At 49.8% G+C, this 18,643-nt stretch overlaps 2 protein-coding genes across 2 annotated transcripts in view; both read left to right on the top strand.

Annotated features, from left to right (window-relative positions):
• The first annotated feature begins 765 nt into the window (after nucleotides 1–765).
• LOC116623394 (cytochrome P450 2B11) lies at nucleotides 766–14,034 on the top strand. The gene is made up of 9 exons (XM_032390550.1): nucleotides 766–933; nucleotides 3,194–3,356; nucleotides 3,503–3,652; nucleotides 4,884–5,044; nucleotides 6,771–6,947; nucleotides 7,453–7,594; nucleotides 9,065–9,252; nucleotides 9,459–9,600; nucleotides 12,731–14,034. The coding sequence occupies exons 1-9, from the start codon at nucleotides 766–768 to the stop codon at nucleotides 12,919–12,921; spliced, it is 1,482 nt and encodes a 493-aa protein (XP_032246441.1). The 3' UTR covers nucleotides 12,922–14,034.
• Nucleotides 14,035–14,738: 704 nt separating this feature from the next.
• Nucleotides 14,739–18,643, top strand: part of LOC116623227 (cytochrome P450 2B4-like) — a 10,783-nt gene continuing 6,878 nt past the window's right edge. Inside the window, 6 exon segments of the mRNA XM_032390167.1 lie at nucleotides 14,739–14,903; nucleotides 15,657–15,723; nucleotides 15,726–15,818; nucleotides 15,899–16,048; nucleotides 16,703–16,863; nucleotides 17,251–17,427. Coding sequence (XP_032246058.1) covers nucleotides 14,739–14,903; nucleotides 15,657–15,723; nucleotides 15,726–15,818; nucleotides 15,899–16,048; nucleotides 16,703–16,863; nucleotides 17,251–17,427 — 813 coding nt within the window.

The following is an 18,643-nucleotide window of genomic DNA, read 5'->3' as shown; positions in this document are numbered from 1 at the left end:
TGCTCAGAGCAATCAGAGAGCCGGGGGGCCTGAACACCGTACCTGCGTGGCCTCAGTCTCTCTCTCTCTGCACCTCTGAGTCTCACCAGTTCTGTGTCTCTCCCCCCCACCCCCACCGTCCTGTTGCCCCATCACTCCCATCTGTGGCGGTTGCCAAGGGAGGGTGAAGGATGGAGGGTTGGAGGTAGACATGGAGCACCTGAAGGCCCCACAGACAGGGACTGGGGGATGCACAAACACATGGGTACACACCGACTCATGCACAGGAACACACACCACCACCAACACCCAAATGCAAACACACCCTCGTATATGAAGCCACATAAATACATATATATAAGCCCATACACATGCAAAAATATATACACAACCTCATGCAGACTCATACACAGAAATACATCTGCACATTCATGCAATGCAAACACCGCTTCACATATAAAATCTCACACACACACACGCTAGCTTATGCACACAAGTGGACAATGCATGCTTACCTGTGCCCGCAAGACAAATACAACATGAGAGCCGCACACACTCTTGTGGACTTTGGAATCGTTACCACATTGTCTTGGCCAACACGTAGGGTTGCCCAATCAGAAAGTATGGGTCTGTCAGTACCACTCTTTCTTTCAAGTTCACACTCTTGGCCTTGATGAGAGGAGAGGCGGGGTGGGGATGACGTTACATAACGTGGTGGGAAGGCAGGTTCAGGATAAAAGTCACAGCTCAAGGCTGCAGTTGGGAGGAAGGCAGCCAGACCAAGTTATGGAGCTCAGCGTCCTCCTCCTTGCTCTCCTCACGGGACTCTTGCTTCTGCTGGCCAGGGGCCACCCGAAGGCCTATGGCTGCCTGCCGCCAGGCCCCCGTCCTCTGCCTTTCTTGGGGAACCTTCTTCAGATGGACAGAAGTGGCTTACTCAAATCCTTCCTCAGGGTGAGATGCAGATTGGATGGGGTCTGAGGGGGGCTCCCTGCCTCTGTACTTGGAGATCACTCCCCAGAAAGGCGTGGGCGTGGGGTGAGGAAGGGGCATGGAGGTGCAGCATGCTGGATGGTGCTCAGAGAATCAGGTGTCCCTGCTCGGTTGAGGTGTGTGGGCACTGTCTCTGGAGCAGGCAAGTGGGTTTGAAGAGGTGTCTGGGTGTGAGCCATGGTGTAGAATTTCATTCTTCAGCCACCCCTCGGGTGCCTGCCGGGTGCTGGAAGAACAAAAAAAAGGGGCGGTGCCATCAATCAAATAGGCCTCTCCTGCCAAAAAAAGAGGCCCAGGTCGGTGCTGGTGTCGGGAGGAAGAGGGGTGAGGAGGACGGGAGGCCAGACACAGAGTGCTTAGCAATAATGACCATGAATGAGCTGTAATAACTAACGCCGGAGTATTTACCAGGTCCCGGATCACTGCTTTCCAGCATGATTTCTTGCTTGATGATCCATTTATTTATTAATAATGTTGTCCACACCCACGAACTGACTTCTCAACAGAGGAACTGGATGACCAACAGGAACTTCCAGTTGCCCCATTGTCCTCTGTCTACCCCTCGCCCCATGGCGACCACGCTCCTGAATCTTGGCCTTGCCATCCTTTTGCTTTTATTTTTATTATTTTTTTTAAAAAAGATTTTATTTATTTATTTGACAGAGAGAAACACAGCGAGAGAGGGGACATAAGCAGGGGGAGTGGGAGAGGGAGAAGCAGGCTTCCCGCGGAGCAGGGAGCCCGACACGGGGCTCCATCCCAGGGCCCTGGGATCATGACCTGAGCCGAAGGCAGACACCTAACGACTGAGCCACCCAGGTGCCCCTTAACTTTTTTACGATTTTAAGTCAACTGTTATTGAGGTTTAGCATCACCCCTAAAAGTGCACAAACCCTAAGTGTTCAGCTCAGTGAATTCTCTCGAAGGAGCATACTCATGTAATTGACATACAGATAAGTAACAACACATTCTGTCCCCAGAAACCCCCTTCCAGTCACCACCCTCCCACGATCCTGGCTTCATATAAATAGAATTATGACCGGGGACGCCTGGGTGGCTCAGTCTTTTGGGGTTCAGACTCTTGATGATCTCAAGGTTGTAAGATAGAACCCACCCCCCCCCCCCCAGGTCAGGCTCCACTCTGGGCGTGGAGCTTGCTTAAGATCATCTCTCTCCCTCTCCCCCTCCCTCTGCCCTACCCTTCCTCCCCCACTCCCTCCTGCTTGCACTTCATGCTCTCTCTCTAAAGTAAATAAATAAATAAATAAATAGAATTATGACCTATGGACACTTTTGTGTCTGATTGCTTTCACTCAACACTATGCCTGTTGAGTTTCATTCATGTTGTTGGCTGCAGAGCCCGTTCTTTTTAATTGCTACATAGTATTCCACGGCATGAATATATCACTATATATTTATCCTCCATCTGTGTTGCTGAGCTTCCAGGAATCTTCTTGTTTGTATTTTGGTGAATCTATGTGCACATTTTTGCTGGGCGTGCATCTGGTGGTGGGGCTGCTAGGTCACTGAGTATACATGTGTTTAGTTTCAGTTTTTTTTTTAAAGATTTTATTTATTTATTTGACAGAGAGAGACACAGCGAGAGAGGGAACACAGGCAGGGGGAGTGGGAGAGGGAGAAGCAGGCTTCCCGCAGAGCAGGGAGCCCAAAGCGGGACTCAATCCCAGGACCCTGGGACCATGACCTGAGCGGAAGGCAGACACCTAACGACTGAGCCACCCAGGCGCCCCCAGCACCGAGCAGTTTTGCAAGTGGCCACACTGATGTTATGATTCCTCAGATTTCATGATCATCCCAGAAGCCATTGTTTTCCCTTCATGTCTACCCAGTGGGTGGTTCAGGGTAGTTCTGTGGGGAAATAAAGTCAGGAGGCAGACAGCAGGTTGATGTCGGGTCACAAGGAGCATGACCTTTCGGTTTCAATGCTGGGGAGATCTGGCTAGACTCAGAGGTATGGGCAGGAGTAAGAGATATGTAACCATCTGTACTGCTTAGGGCACCACTCATGCAGAGCCTGGCTGGGTCATGGGTTAATCCTTTAGTTGTTGGGTCCTGGGAAGGGGAAAGGCAGCCTGGGGTGGAGGGTCTTGGGGGCAGCAAGATCAATCTATACATAAGTGTCTTTATGGCTAAACAACTGGGATGGCCGCATCGGTGCATATGGACTAATAGCAACCCTCGGTGTGGATGTGCTTCACAGTTCCGAGAGAAATACGGGGATGTCTTCACGGTGTACCTGGGGCCAAGGCCTGTGGTCATGCTATGTGGGATAAAGGCCATACGGGAGGCCCTGGTGGACCAGGCTGAGACCTTCTCCGGCCGGGGGAAAATTGCTATACTAGAGGCAGTCTTCCAGGAATATGGTAAGGGCCTCAAAGGCACCTGGAGGGGAATGATGGGCAAGGGGAACTGGGGAGGATGGATCCGGGAAGGGAAGATAAGGGGGTGCTGAGGGACCCAGAGTCCCCTTCCAATCTCCTCAGCACCCATGCCTTCCCTACACCCCCAGGTGTGGTCTTTGCCAATGGGGAACGCTGGAAGACCCTTCGCCGATTCTCTCTGGCCACCATGAGGGACTTCGGGATGGGGAAGTGGAGTATGGAGAAGCGGATTCAGGAGGAGGCTCAGTGTCTGGTGGAGGAGCTACGGAAAACCCAGGGTGAGTCCTGGGGAAGGCAGGGTGCATGGGGTACCCGTGGGCAGAGAAAGAGAGGTAGAGATAGAGAATGATCCCGAGAGATCATCAGGCAGAGGAACAGACAGAGATGAGTAGGAGAGGAATACGGGGAGGCAGAAGAGATGTGGGGTGTATAGTGTCGAGAATAACTCAAAGGCATAAACTTAGATATTAGCACACTATTTACTTGGATTCAGGGAAACCAACTCATGGATTAATTGTATCTATCAAAGGCGAAAATAGGACTTATAAAAAGAAGGCAAAGAGAAAGGGGACATAAAGATGTCCGGGTCCTTCTATAAGAGATATTTTGAGACATAAATGTAGAGGCTGGGAGGGAGAGGCAGAGGCAGAGACATAGGGAGCAATAGAGGAATAGGGACAGAGGACTAAGAAGACAGACCGGAAGAAACAGAGTGACTCAGATGGAGAGACAGGGAAGGAGAAAGAGGCAGAGATGGAGGGACCAAGACAGAGAGAGACTGGAAGAGCCTGGGACAGGCAGAAAGAAACCAAGGCAGAGAAAATGAGACAGGCAGACAGACAGGTTCAGGGAAGGGTCTGCTGAGGGAACAAGAGCAGATGGACAGGTGAGACCCGCAGAGAGAGGCTGATGACATGTTGCTCCTGGGCACACAGTCAGGGAGACCAGAATGTATATAGACGTCAACTAGCAAGTACAGAACAATTCTCTGGACACCAGAGAGCCCTAGAGGTGGAGAGAAGAGATGAAGGGGCAGTGACAGACAAGGGATAGGGAGAGCAGAGCTTTTTAATTTGCGCATGTGATTGACTGATCATCCACTCTGCACCCCTCTGCCCCGGGACTTAACTCCCTGCTCCCAGGGTCAGAGCTGAGACCTGAGAGGGACTACCTGCACAGCCCCTGGGTCTGAATCATGACCCCAGGGATGAGGAGCTGGGGAACACTGGTCAAGTTACTCCACCTCTCTGCCCATCTGTAAGATGGAAATAATAACAGAATGGCACTTTCCTCCAAGGTTGTGGTGGGAATTTAAGAAAATAATATACGAAGGGCTTAGAATAGGGCCTGGCACATCATCTGGGCTGGTGCATGTTAGCTGTTCCTGTCCCCTTTCCTTTACTGTCACTGGGCGAGGGAGGGCAGATATGCAGAGATGGGGCGGTAGTCAAATGCTCCCAAGGCATCTGTTTGAGTCTGTGTCCCATGACTTGTGCCTCCTCCTCCTAGGAGCCCTCCAGGACCCCACCTTATTCTTCCACTCCATGACCACTAACGTCATCTGTTCCATTGTCTGTGGAAAACGCTTTGGCTACAGAGACCCTGAATTGCTGCGGCTGCTGGACCTGTTCTACCAGTCCTTCGCGCTCATCAGCTCCTTCTCCAGCCAGGTCAGGGAGAGGGTGCAGGAGGGTGGGCATGAGGTGGGCATCTAGGGCAGGGGAGAGGGGCAATCCGCTTTGGGAGCCCAGCAATGCAGCTTCAGGCTGGAAGGTGGGGCAGAGACAACCGAGAGGGACAGGGACACTGAGCCACGGACACTGAGCGCTGGGGGGCGGGAGGGAGGGACAGGAGACAGGGACTGGAGAGCCTAGTATGGCGAGGCAAAGATGAAGAGACAGGGGGACAGAATATGGGTCAGACTGTCAGGCTCTCTCCTCTTCTGTCCCTGATTTCTCCAAACCTTCACCTCTGTCTTTGGCAAAGCCCCTTGCTTGAAACAATTCAAAGGACACATGAAAATAAGGAATGAGATTTCTTTGTTTTTGCCATTTCTCCTTCCTCTTTCTGTTATTTTTTAAAATGTCTCCCAGATAATAAAGTAATATGCTCCACTTTTAAAACAAAATAGTATAGTTTCTCTTTCTCAAAGAACCTGGAAATACCCCAGTTGTATATTAAGTTTAAAAAATTAAACTGCAGGAGCACCTGGGTAGCTCAGTTGGTTAAGTCTCCAACTCTTGATTTCGGCTCAGGTCCTGATCTCAGGGATGTGAGATGGAACCCCACCTCAGGCTCCGCTCAGAGCATAGAGCCTACTTAAGATTCTCTTTCTCCCTCGCCTTCTGCTCCTCCCCCACTTCTCTCTCCCTCTCTTAAAAAAAAAAAAAAGAAAGAAAGAAAAGAAAAGAAATTAAACTTAAGAGCGCTATGCCTGTCTATGGTTCTTAACCAGGAATGGATGTCAGATGCGTGCATAGGACTGTCACAAATACAAATTCCCATGACCTCCTACTGGAGAGTCTGCTCCAAAAATCTGGAATGGGGCCCAGGGTGAGTATTTGAGAGAAGCGCAAAAGGTGATTTCACTTTTCTCCTCCCATAGAAAACCACGCAGAGAGAAAACTCTGGAAGGAGATTCACCAGAGTTAACAATGGTTATCCCTAGAAGGAGGGATTAAAAGAATTTTACATTGTACTCTCTCTGTTCCCACATTTTTTGGGAACAAAACAATTATTTTTTTACAGGAACTTAGGTATTACATTAATCTTCAGATGACCCAGTAGAAATATGTTTCAAAATAAATATAGTCCTAGGTAGTCAGTAGGTTCATCTTGTGTAAACATCATGTTCTCACCGTTGGGCACAGCAAGGGAGATGTGGCAGGTAGAAAGAGTCAGAGAGGTCTGAGCTAAACAGATCAACTGGCTGAAGTAGACAAGAGAAGTGCCCAGAGGGTGCCTGGCTGGCTCAGTCAATGGAGCCTGGGACTCTTGATCTCAGGGTTGTGAGTTCGGGCCCCACGTTGGGTGAAGAGATTACTTAAAAAAAAAAAAAAAAGAAGAAGAAGAAGAAGAAGGTCAGGGTGATTAGAGACACAGAGGTAAGGAGAGGCGCAAAGGAGAGAGACGGAGAGGTGGGGTGGGGCAGGGACCAAAACAAGACCTGACGATGAGGGAGAAAGATGCAGAAGGAGAAAAATGGGAGAATAACAGATCAAAGGAGACTTAGGATCAGTGAGGGGGAGACAGAGACAGAGGACAACAGAGACAGAGAGAGACACAGGGAGAAGAGAGCCTCTCCCCCACCCCAAGTGTTAGGGCCCAGGAGGGCTCCCCTCCCTGGGACCCACAGCTCAGCCCCAGGTCGACCTCACAGCCCCTTCTCTCCCGCAGCTGTTCGAGCTTTTCCACAGCTTCTTGAAGTACTTCCCTGGTACACACAGGCAAGTCTACAAAAACCTGCAGGAAATCACCCGCTTCATTGACCGCGTTGTGGAGAAGCACCGTGATACCCTGGACCCCAGCTCCCCCCGGGACTTCATCGACGCCTACCTGATCCGCATGGACAAAGTGGGGTTTGGAGAAGGGAAATGGGAGGGACGGGAAGGGAGGAAAAGATGGGGGGGTGAGAAGAAGGCAGGGGCGAGGGGAAAGAAATGGGGAAGAAGGAGGGAAGGACGCAGGATACGGAGGGAGATTGGGGAAAGGGACGGGAGACGCAAAAGGGAAATGACGGGAAGAGGACGAAGGAGAAAGTCGGGAGGAGAGAGGGAGAGAGAGAAACAGGGAACGCAGGACGCGTGGACCGAAGGACAGCAACAGGTGACAAGACTCACAGAAGCCTAAAGAGGCTGGGAGCCAGGGGCAGACAAACACAGCAGAGAGATGGGAAATGCACTGGAGCCGAGACAGAGCGCAGAGAGACGGAGAGGGATTCCCGGCTGGGCGCACAGAGGGCACAGAAATGTCAACCGGACTAGACGGTGTGAGAAACCCAGAAGCTGGGGAGGGCGCCCCGAGGGAGGGACGAGGGACGAGGGTGCAGCAAAGCCCCCATGCTTCCCCATGGATTCAGGAGAAGGCCGACCCCCGCAGCGAGTTCCACCAGCGGAACCTCATCTACACCGCGCTGTCGCTCATCTTCGCCGGCACGGAGACCACCAGCACCACGCTCCGCTATGGATTCCTGCTCCTGCTCAAATACCCCCACATCACAGGTGGGGGGGCGGGGACAGCCCATGGAGGGGGGCATCTTCTGACCGCTTTGGGGGCTGCAAGGGGGTGGGGCTGGCGTCCTTCCCGAATGAGAGAGGCGGTGTTCATCTCTTACACCAGGACCACTGCAGGTATTGAATGAGCCCCTAACTAAGCCAGTCCTGTGGGTGGATGGATGACCAATCTGTGAGTGTGTTCTCCCACTGTTTCCTCCCATCACTTAAAGGCAGACTCATCTATCCACCCACCCATCCATCCTTTTACTTATTACTTAACCTGTACACTCAGATTCTTTCATCAATGATTAATCCAACGACATAGACTTCCGTTCTTTATTTGGATTCATTGATTCATCTGTTGATCTTTTGAAACAGTGATTAATCGAATGAAGTATTTGTCATTGATTCATTGGCTCATTCGTTCATGCATGTATCCATCTGTCCTATGAACTAGATTTCATTCCTTAATTCTTCCATCGTTCTTTCTTTAAAAAAAAAAAAAAAGATTTTATTTTATTTATTTGAGAGAGAGAGAGAGTGCACCAGAGCAGGGTGAGGGGCAGAGGGAGAAGCAAACTCCCTGCTGAGCAGAGAACCTGATGTGGGACTTGATCCGAGATTCCCCGGATCATGACCAGTGCCAAAGGCAGATGCTTAACCCACTGAGCCACCCAGGCGCCCCTTCCATCATTCTTTCATTCCATCCTTCATCCATCTATTATTCATTTATTGATTCACTCGGTTATTCATCACTGATTTATTGATTTATCATTCAATCCATCCATCCATTCCTTTATTTACCTATTCCTTCATTAATTTAATTACTTACTTATTCCTCTATAGATCTAGCCAGCCATCCATTTATGTGATTTGTTGGTTAATCAGGTTCATTTGTCTATGGGCCATTTATTAATCAATGATTAATGATTCATTAATTCACATATTGAGAAATAAATACATACATGCATTCATTAGTGCTCTTCCATTCATCAATCTTTCCATTCATAAGTTGATTGATTTATGTATTCATTTATTTATCCAGTTGTTCGCGGGTTAATCTGTTGATCTATTTCATTGTTATATTCCTGAAGACCTAGCACAGTGTGCCATCTATAAGACACACACAATAATTATTAGTTCATTTTCAACTCTTTTTAGAGGGAGAATTTTGGCAGGCTTATAGCCTTGAGTTCTTAATCTGAAATTCTATGCAAAACTGTGGTGTGTGTGTGTGGTGTGTGTGTGTGTGTTTACCTGTGCCCCATGGGGAGAATTCATAGCATTCATTAGATTTCAAAAGGTGAGAATTCTTGCTTCCCCTTCTACCCCCTCCCCAGGCTGGTTGCTCTGAGAGGTGTCAATGACCTAACCATTTATTATATGTTTTCCCTGGCTCACTGGCCCATAGAAAGCAATGTCCCTGCTGAAATGTCTTTTTAAAATGAGGTTCCCTGTCCCCACTCATCTGTGCAGAGAGAATCCACAAAGAGATTGACCAGGTGATTGGCCCACACCGCCTTCCATCCCTTGATGACCGAGCCAAAATGCCATACACTGATGCAGTCATCCATGAGATTCAGAGATTCGGGGACCTCCTCCCGATTGGTGTGCCCCATATGGTCACCAAAGACACTAGCTTCAGAGGGTACAGCATTCCCAAGGTGAGGCCAGCTGGGCTCCCACATCTCTCTTGTGTGGCCCATCTGGGTTCTCTTAATCTCTGGACTTGACCTATTTTTTTAATTTTTTGTTTTGTTTTGGTTTGGTCTGGTTTTATCACTAGGTCCCTCTTGTTTTTGTTTTTGTTTTTTAAGGGGTGGACTGAGGAAAGGAATGGCAATATCTTGACCTTGTGACCCTCCCTCAGGGCACTGAAGTATTTCCCATCCTGCACTCGGCTATCAATGATCCACATTACTTTGAAAAACCAGAAGTCTTCAACCCTGACCGCTTTCTGGATGCCAATGGGGCATTGAAGAAGAATGAAGCTTTTATCCCCTTCTCCGTAGGTAAGCCAGGCCTGCACTCCCTTTCCCAGAGCGCAGGTGCCACCCCCTCTGTGAGACCATCAAGGAGAGATCTTTGCTTATTGAGCTGTTGGTATATGCCAGTTGCTTTACCTGCTTTAATCTGCTCCATCTTCATTGCAACCCTAGAAGGGGCTTAAGAAGTAAGACCATGTCCCAAAGGCACATTTTGGTAAGCTGGACCGTGGGAAGATATTTTAACCTCTCTATACCTTGGTATAAAATATCTGTTGAGCACTGCTCTGAGCTCAGTGCTCTACGGGGTTGCTGAAAATAATGCACTGAACATGTCATGTGGAGACATGGTTCCTGCCCCGGGAAATTTACAGTCCAGCAGGGAAGATGGGCGTTTATCATTTGGCCACAAAATAGTACCTAATTAAATTAATCAATGCTTGCAATGTGCCTAGAACTGCTTGCCACAAAGTAAGTGCTCACAGAAGCGGTGATTATTATTACAATGAATCATAATTGTGATAAATGCTCTAAAAGGGGCTTCGGGAACACAAAATAGGAAGGACTGACTACTCTTGATTCAGTGAGGAGAAGTTTCCCTGAAGCACTGGCTTCTAAGCTAAGATGTCAAGGATGGATATCAATCGGCCTCTAGAAAGAGTGGTCCAGGCAGAGGGAACAGCAAGGTCAAAGCCTGAAGGTGGAGGCGTATTTGAGAAACTAGATGAACAATGGGAGCCTGGAGTGTAGATTACAAAAGGGGACCAGGGCAAAGAGCTCAGCTGGAGGGCCATGAAAGCTGGGGGGTGTTTGGATTTAACCTGCTGGCACTGGGGAACCAGGGAGGGTCTTGACATGCTCTGACTTCTCTCTATCCCCATTCTCCACCTTTTGGCCCCATCCAGAGACAACCCCAATGCCCAGGGTCCTCATCCTTTGGGAGAAAGGACCGTAGAATCAAGGCAGACATGTAGAGCAAGAAGGACAGAGACAGACAGACAAAGAAAGAGTGAGAGACACGGAGAGGGACAATGAGAGACATAGAGGGAGACAGTGACAGGGGACATAGGGACATAGAGACAGAAAGAGACAGAGACAATAGAGTGAGGAAGAGGAGAGAGAGACAGAAAAGGGGAGAGAGAGAGCTTCAGATGGAATCAGATGCAAATGGACGGTGACAGGGAGTTTAAAATTGAAGAAAGTGAGCAAAAGAGGAAGGAGACAAGGTACAGACAGAGCAAAAGACTGAGCCAAGATCACCACGGCAGGAAAGAAAGACAGACCAAGGCAAAAAGATGTCAGAGCCAAAAGGATAGCAAAGGTGTCCCAATGGACAGCCCCAGAGATGAAGAAGACAGGGTGGGAGGGAGAGAGTAGGCTCAGGCTGTTCAGGAAAGAACTGGGTTGCATAACCAGTTGCGGGAGAACTAGCCCCAAGCCCTGCCCTGAGCATTCCTAAGTTCTTATTTCCTAACTTTTGATGTGCCAAAAAGATGTGGACACTTCCCCCCAGAAACCTCCACGCAGGCCCAATGAGAAGTCTAGGAAATGTCTGGAATGGCCTTTCCAAGGTGGTCAGCTTGCAGATTAAGAGCCCCTGAAGTAAAGGAGGAGGTTTTCAGGGTCTCTGCCTGAGGTTTCCACTCCCTGTGTCCTCATTTGTCATCAAGCCCATGCTCTATAACCTACTGGGGGGCTCTCACACATCTGAGGGTCTACTGGAAGCCACAGACTGCCCTCTCACAGACGCCAGTCCCATTCACAATTTTATGTGCAGTTTGGTTTTTTCCCCAAACTCTTGAAGCCCATGTCTCTTAGACTGAGATAAGATGACAACCCAGAGATGGACAAACACACAGTGTCAGATACACCCCCACACCCCTATCACACACACACTCCCTGCCACACACCCACACTCCCCACCACACACATTCCCCCCACATTCTCACAATCCTCACCACACACACTCCCTACCACACCCTCACAATCCCCACCACACAATCCCCCCCCACACCCTCACAATCCCCACCACACACACTCCCACCCACACCCTCACAATCCCCACCACACACACTCCCCACCACACACACTCCCCCCACACCCTCACAATCCCCACACACACTCCCCCCACACCCTCACAATCCCCACCACACACACTCCCCCCACACCCTCACAATCCCCACTACACACACTCCCCACCACACAATCCCCCCACACCCTAACAATCCCCACCACACAATTCCCCCCACACCTTCACAATCTCCACTACACACACTCTCCACCACACACACTCCCCCCCACACCCTCACAATCCCCACCACACCCTCACACTCCCCACCACACACACACACATACACAGTCCCCCTTCACTACCCCCCACGTTCCCTGCCACACACATACTCCCTACCACACACCCTCCCCCCTACACTCCCCCGCCACGTTCCCCACTGCACAGTCTCCCTGCCACATACATGCACACTCCCCCCCACATACACACTGCCCACACACACACTCCATGCCACATACACACACACAAACACTTCCCACCACACACACGCCCCTCCACACATGCATTCCCTAGCACACATACACTCTTCCCAGACGCACACAYTCCCCACCACACACACCCAGAAAGAAACACAAAACAATAACCACCTATAGTATCCTTAGTACAGGCCACGTAGCTAGTCTAAGAATTTTTACAAATATTAATTTCTTTAACCTCACAATAGCCCTATTTGATGGGTACTATTCTCCCCATATTAGAAATGAAAGACATTAAAAATGTTGTCAGAAATGTGCACATACCTACACAGTGGAGGCAGACAGACAGACAGACAGACAGACACACACACACACACACACACGCAACCAGAAATGTGTCTTTATTCTCTGGGGAACACTGAACCTTCTGGAAATCTAACAGTAGCTACAAACTCTCTCCTGGAAAAAAATGTGCAAGGCCCATTCACCTAAATGTTTGCACCTGGTTTCAGAGGGCCCAGGAACCCCCTAAAAGTCCACCCTGAATTGCAGGTTAAAGGCCAATCCCATACAAATCTGTTGCAATGGACACAGATGTCTGGATTTGGGATGTGAGAGGGCAAAGGATGTGCATCGGCTCCGTGCCCATATTGGTGATATTCTGTGCCCACAGGGAAACGCAGTTGTCTTGGTGAAGGCATCGCCCGCATGGAATTATTCCTCTTCTTCATCACCATCCTCCAGAACTTCTCTGTGGCCAGCCCCGTGGCCCCTGAGGACATTGACCTCACACCCCGGGAGAGTGGTGTGGGCAAAGTGCCCCCAGTGTACCAGATCAGCTTTCTGGCTCATGGAGGATGCTGAGGGAAGGGGGTCAAAGGACCCCAGGATCATGAAGTGTCCCCATCTCTGCAGAGAACAACTCCTTGCCTCTCTCTGGGTCTTCCTGTCACTGAGAGACCCACTGCCAACCAGCATCCTTTCCCTCCTAGGTGCCACCTCCTTGGCAAAGTCCTCTCTGCCACCTCATCTCAGTCCATCATTCTGCAGCTCTTGTAAAGACTCGTGGAAGTGTTTTCTTTCCTTTGTTAACAGAGTTCCGGATGTGGTGTATATATAAAAGCTGGGAGTGAAGGGAGGAGACTTGGCTCAGTTCTGCCTCTCAGGCCACAGCTACCCCCAGTGACTCCCCCCTTCCTCAGAACCACCACCACCTCCCTGTAGCAACTGTTTGCGTTCCATGACCTGTGCAAACACGATCTCACTTGAATCCTCCTTCCAGTATTTCCATGGGGTGGGTATAATGATCGTGCCCATTTTACAGATGAGTAAACAAAGGCCAAGGACTGGCATCAGTTGTCCCAGGTCGTATGGCTGGGAGTGGAGGAGCAAGATTCATACTCTGTCTCCCTGGCTCTCAAACTCAAATTCTTCACCCAGCACCCCCACCCCCCACAATATATTTTAAAATTATGGTGCAATTCATATAACATAAAACGAAGCATTTTAAAGTGTATAATTTAGTGGCATTGAGTTCATTCACAACGGTGTACAACCACCACCACTATCTAGTTCCAAACATTCTCATCCCTGAAGAATTAAACCCCATACCCATTAGCAGTCACTCTCCATCCCCCCTTCCCCTCAGCCCCTGGCAACCATCAGTCTGCTTCTGGTCTCTATGGCTTTGCTTATTCTGTGTATTTCATGTAAATGGAATCATACAATATGTGCTCTGTTGTGTCTGGCTTCTTTCACTCAGCATAATATTTTTGAGGTTCACCCACATTGTAGACCATTGCTGTACACTGCTGTCCTCATTCTCACTGACTCTCCCTACTGCTTCCCTCTGTGTAAGGGCGTCCTCGGCCCATGGCCACCTGAGATGCATGATTCTAAACTGGTGCCTTGGATTCCCTGATAGTGCCCTTCAATCCCCCTGACACTCAAATAAACATCCAAAGCCTGACATCCCCTATCCATGCTATTTTATGTGAGACCCATTTATTGTCAGGTCACTAGGGATCTTTCTGGAAGGTGAGAACTTCTTCACTGCCATGCCAGCTCTGAGAAGGCAAAATATTTGTTGAGGAATGAATGAATGAATGAATGAATGGTTGAATCAGGCAACCCCAAATGCACCCAACATGGAGCTAGCCTTCCATCAGACCTAGTCTTTTTCTTCATATCTCACTTTCTTTTGATGCCCAGAACAAATCCCTGTTTCCAAAGAACACAAGATGCACCAATTCTGCCTTCAAGCTATTCTCAGTCCCTCATGATGCAATGCCACCCTCTAAGAAAACTGGCCAAGAGCCATCCTTGTGGTGCAACCGTCCCTCACCACCCTCTACATGTTCCACCTGCGGGCACCACTACCCTTCCTTCAGGAAGGTATTCCAGGTTCAAGGGCATTGCCTGCTAAGATACCTGGGGCCAGCCAGAGGCCAATAGAATGGTTTTGGGACCCATGTGAAATGCTAAACTTCCTGGCTTCTGCAGCACCTGCCACCTTTGGGCTCCCTGTTGCCGCTGGAGAGTTACCAAGAGGTGCCCCAAGGCAGATTTTTGGCACACCCGCCCACACAGACCATGGGGGGTGGGGAGAAAAGGTGACAAGCAACAGAGCAGCCTCCCTTTAAAGAGGGATGGCAGGATAGAAGGCAGACACAGCCAGGACCATGGTACTGTCAGCCCTCCTGCTTCTCACAGTCCTTATTGGCCTCTTGCTACTCTGGGGTCACCCAGCCTCCCAGGGCCGCCTCCCTCCAGGACCTTGGCCTCTGCCCTTCCTGGGGAACATTTTGCAAATAGACCACCAGGGCTTTCTCAAGACCTTCCAGGCGGTGAGATGGGGAGGGTGAAGGGGGTGGAAAGCAGGAGGTGGGTGGACAGGTAAGAGCTCACAGGCAGCAAGGCAGTTGGGGTTCAAACTGTGGGTGGGACTTCTCAGGCCGGCTTGGGGATTGTCTTCTTCCAGCCTCCATCTGCCATCTGGCTCAATATGTCCATGAGAGAAGTTTCTGGAATTCCTATAAGAAGTAATGCAGGGAAGATAGACTGGAGGGAGAAATTATGATGATAGATGTGGGGCTTTGAGCTGTGTCCTACAGGAGTTGGGAGGGAGAGGTACTAGAGCTCACATGTGAGGGGTCTCTGTCATTTTTTTAAATGATTTTATTTATTTATTTGACAGAAAGAGCAGGAGCCAGGGGAGGGGCAGAGGGAGAGGGAGAAGCAGACTTCCTGCTGAGCAGGGAGCCTGATGCGGGGCTCAATCCCAGGACCCTGGGATCATGACCTGAGCCGAAGGTAGACGCTTAACCAACTGAGCCACCCAGGCGCCCAGAGTCTCTGTCATTTTTAAAATTCGAAGCTGGGAGAGTTCTTGGAAAAGCTGAGAGAGGAGAACATTTGGGGCAAGGGCATATGAGGGAGGCTTGGATGAGGCCACAGAGTTCAGGTCTCCCTTCTTCCTTGATAGGGACTCGAAGGGGACGGGTGGTGGTCGTTAGGCTAGGCTGGAGGGTGTGATCTAGGTGTAAGGGGAAGACTCTTCTCTTGAGTGAGAGAGTGAGAGCTGGACACCACCTCCACAGCTGCAGAAGAAATACGGGGATGTCTTCACAGTCTACCCGGGACCCCGGCCTGTTGTCATCCTGTGTGGGTACAAGGAGTGAAGGAGGCTCTGGTGGATCAAGCTGAGGCTTTCTCTGGCCGAGGGCGCATTGCCATCATTGATCCCATTCTCAGGGGAAAAGGTGAGTGGGGCACGGGGTTGGGGGTTGGGGAAAAGCCGAGGGGACACCTCCCTACCTTCCCTCCATGCCCCATCAATCAGGTGTGGTCTTTGCCAGTGGAAAGTCTTGGAAGGCCCTTCGGCAATTCTCTCAGCTCACCATGAGGGACTTCGGGATGGGGAAGCAGAGCACTGAGAAGCGAATCCAGGAGGAGGCTCAGTGTCTGGTGAAGGAGCTGCAGAAATCCCGGGGTGAGCCCAGGGGCTGGGGCAGGGGATGGACGGGCAGGCAGGGGGAGGGTGAGATGGGGACAGAAGGACCCAGAGACAGAGACAGAGAGATACAGAGACACGTTCAGGGAAAGGGAGAAGGAGACAGAGACAGAAAAAGAGAAAGAGAATGAAGAAAATAGGGATGGAGAGAGAAATAGGCAGAGAAAGCAGACAGACAGAGAAAGCAAGTCAGAGGGAAAACCCAGGACACTGACAAAGATCGATCCAGAAGCAGAAACTGTAAGGAAAGGACTTAGAAAGAAAAGGGTAAAGAGAGGAATAGAGTCAGGGGAGACACAAAGTGACAGCAAGGCCAAGGAGGGGGCCACGAAGACAGGGGCATGAAAAGAGAGAGGACAGGGAAGAAGGGGCTGAGTCTCAAAGAGTCAGAGACAAGACCAGAGAAAGATGCAGGTGCACCAAGAAAGTCAGACCCAGACAGAGCCCAAGAAAACCACGAGACACAGAGCCCGAGATGTCCAGAAAAAGGCATGATAAGAGACCCAGCGAAAGTCAGTCTGCCCAAGGGAAAGAGAAAGAAACCAACCAACCAAGCTAAGATGGCACCAGCCAGGTCAGAGCCTCCCAGAAGGACCATGTAGGGCCCCACCGTGATAGAACTCCTGTTCACAGGGGCCTATCTGGATCCCACCTTCTTCGTTCACTCCGCCATGGCTAACATCATCTGTACCATCGTTCTTGGCCAGCGCTTTAATTACCAGGACCCCAGATTCCTACAGTTGCTACATTTAATGAGCGATCTCTCCGATCTTGCTAGCTCTTTCTACGGCCAGGTGAAGCCGAAGTTTCCATGGTGGGCCAAGAATTGGGGTGGGTGGACCCTGGGCAAAAATCAGATGCTTTTTGTCCTAACACCGATGCAAGAAGGCATCGAAAGGTGATGAGTCAGACTGGAGGTAGGAAATAGGCCTCAGGAAAGGGAGGCCTATGAGAGAAGAAATCCCTGTAGAGGTAAGTGTGATTGGGGCAGGCTGCACCTGTTCACGCACCACTGAGTATGTGTATGTGTGTGCATGTTTGCTCGACTGGGAGGCACATTCCCCAAGGCCAGGGGGTGAATTAAACCCTTCAGATATTGCTCTGCTGTGCAGGGTACAACCTCAAACTTGCACTGCCAGCCCAGAAAGAACCGACTCTGGGACCTCCTTGCTTCCCTGTAGATGTTTGAACTCCTCTCCGGCATCCTGAAACACTTTCCTGGCATCCACACTCGCGTGCACAGCAAAATTAAAGAAATGGAAGATTTTATCACTGAGAACATTGAGAGGCACCGGGAAATGCTGGACCCCAGCGCCCCGAAGGGCTTCATTGATTCCTTCCTGGTCCACATGGACAAGGCAAGGGCCACGCTGGATGGGGGAGTGGGTGGGAAAGGGAGTGATGGGCACACTACTGACATTGAGCTGGTGTGGTTGGTTATGATGTATGTGATGTTTAAATGTTTAAATACTTCCCTACAAATTGCTAAGAAAGCCACTAGTCCGCCCTCCCTTCCCACCTCCCAGTCCTTCCTCAGCTTCCCCAGGCTCTCCTGGAACGCATGTTATGAGGTAGCAACTAAAAGAGGTAGCTACCACCTGCCCCACACACAGGTAGCTACCACCTGCCCCACGGGACCCTTCTCTACCTCCTCCCATTCTAATTAGTCAGAGGCCCCTGTCTGTTCTAATTGGTCGGAGACCAATTTCTGTTCTGATTGGTTGGAGGCCCATGTCTGTTCTGATTAGTCAGAGGCCCGTGTCTCTTCTGATTGGTAGGAGGCCATGTCTGTTCTGATTGGTCAGAGGCCCTTGTCTTCTTCTGATTGGTAGGAGGCCCATGTCTGTTCTGATTGGTCAGAGGCCCGTGTCTCTTCTGACAAGTGCCTTGCTGGTTGTTAAATATATTCAGTATCATCCCTGGAAGGACAACTGCAAGGAAAGCAAGACATCCAAAGACAGGATAACAACAACCAAAAAATATTAATCCCTAACATTTATTGAGCACTTACAAACATAGTATCCAAACAACCCCAGATGATGAACTAAAGCATAGAGAGGTTAAGCTCCTTTTTTTTTTAAATTTTTTTTTGAAGATTTTATTTATTTATTTGACAGAGAGAGACAGCGAGAGAGGGAACACAAGCAGGGGGAGTGGGAGAGGGAGAAGCAGACCCCCCGCTGAGCAGGGAGCCTGATGCGGGGATGATCCCAGGACTCTGGGATCATGACCTGAACCAAAGGCAGACGCTAAACGACTGAGCTACCCAGGCGCCCCGAGAGGTTAAGCTCCTTACCCAAAGACTCCCAACTAGTGAATGGTAGGACTTTAGTTTGAACCTAGGCAGTTTGGCTCCAGAGCCCACCCTTTTGCTACATTGTTGGCCTTAAATAGAGAAAAAAGGAAATACCAAAAAGAAAAAAAGAAGAAAGAAAGAGAGAGAGAGAGAAAGAAAGAAAGAAAAAAGGAAGAAAGAAAGAAAGAAAAAGAAAGAAAGAAAGAAAGAAAAAGAAAGAAAGAAAGAAAGAAAGAAAGAAAGAAAGAAAGAAAGAAAGAAAGAAAGAAAGAAAGAAA

Source organism: Phoca vitulina, unplaced genomic scaffold, assembly GCF_004348235.1.
Source record: "Phoca vitulina isolate PV1807 unplaced genomic scaffold, GSC_HSeal_1.0 scaffold58, whole genome shotgun sequence".
NCBI lineage: Eukaryota > Metazoa > Chordata > Mammalia > Carnivora > Phocidae > Phoca > Phoca vitulina.
Note: the sequence above shows the minus strand (reverse complement) of the source record. Positions and strands in the feature narration are given on the sequence as shown.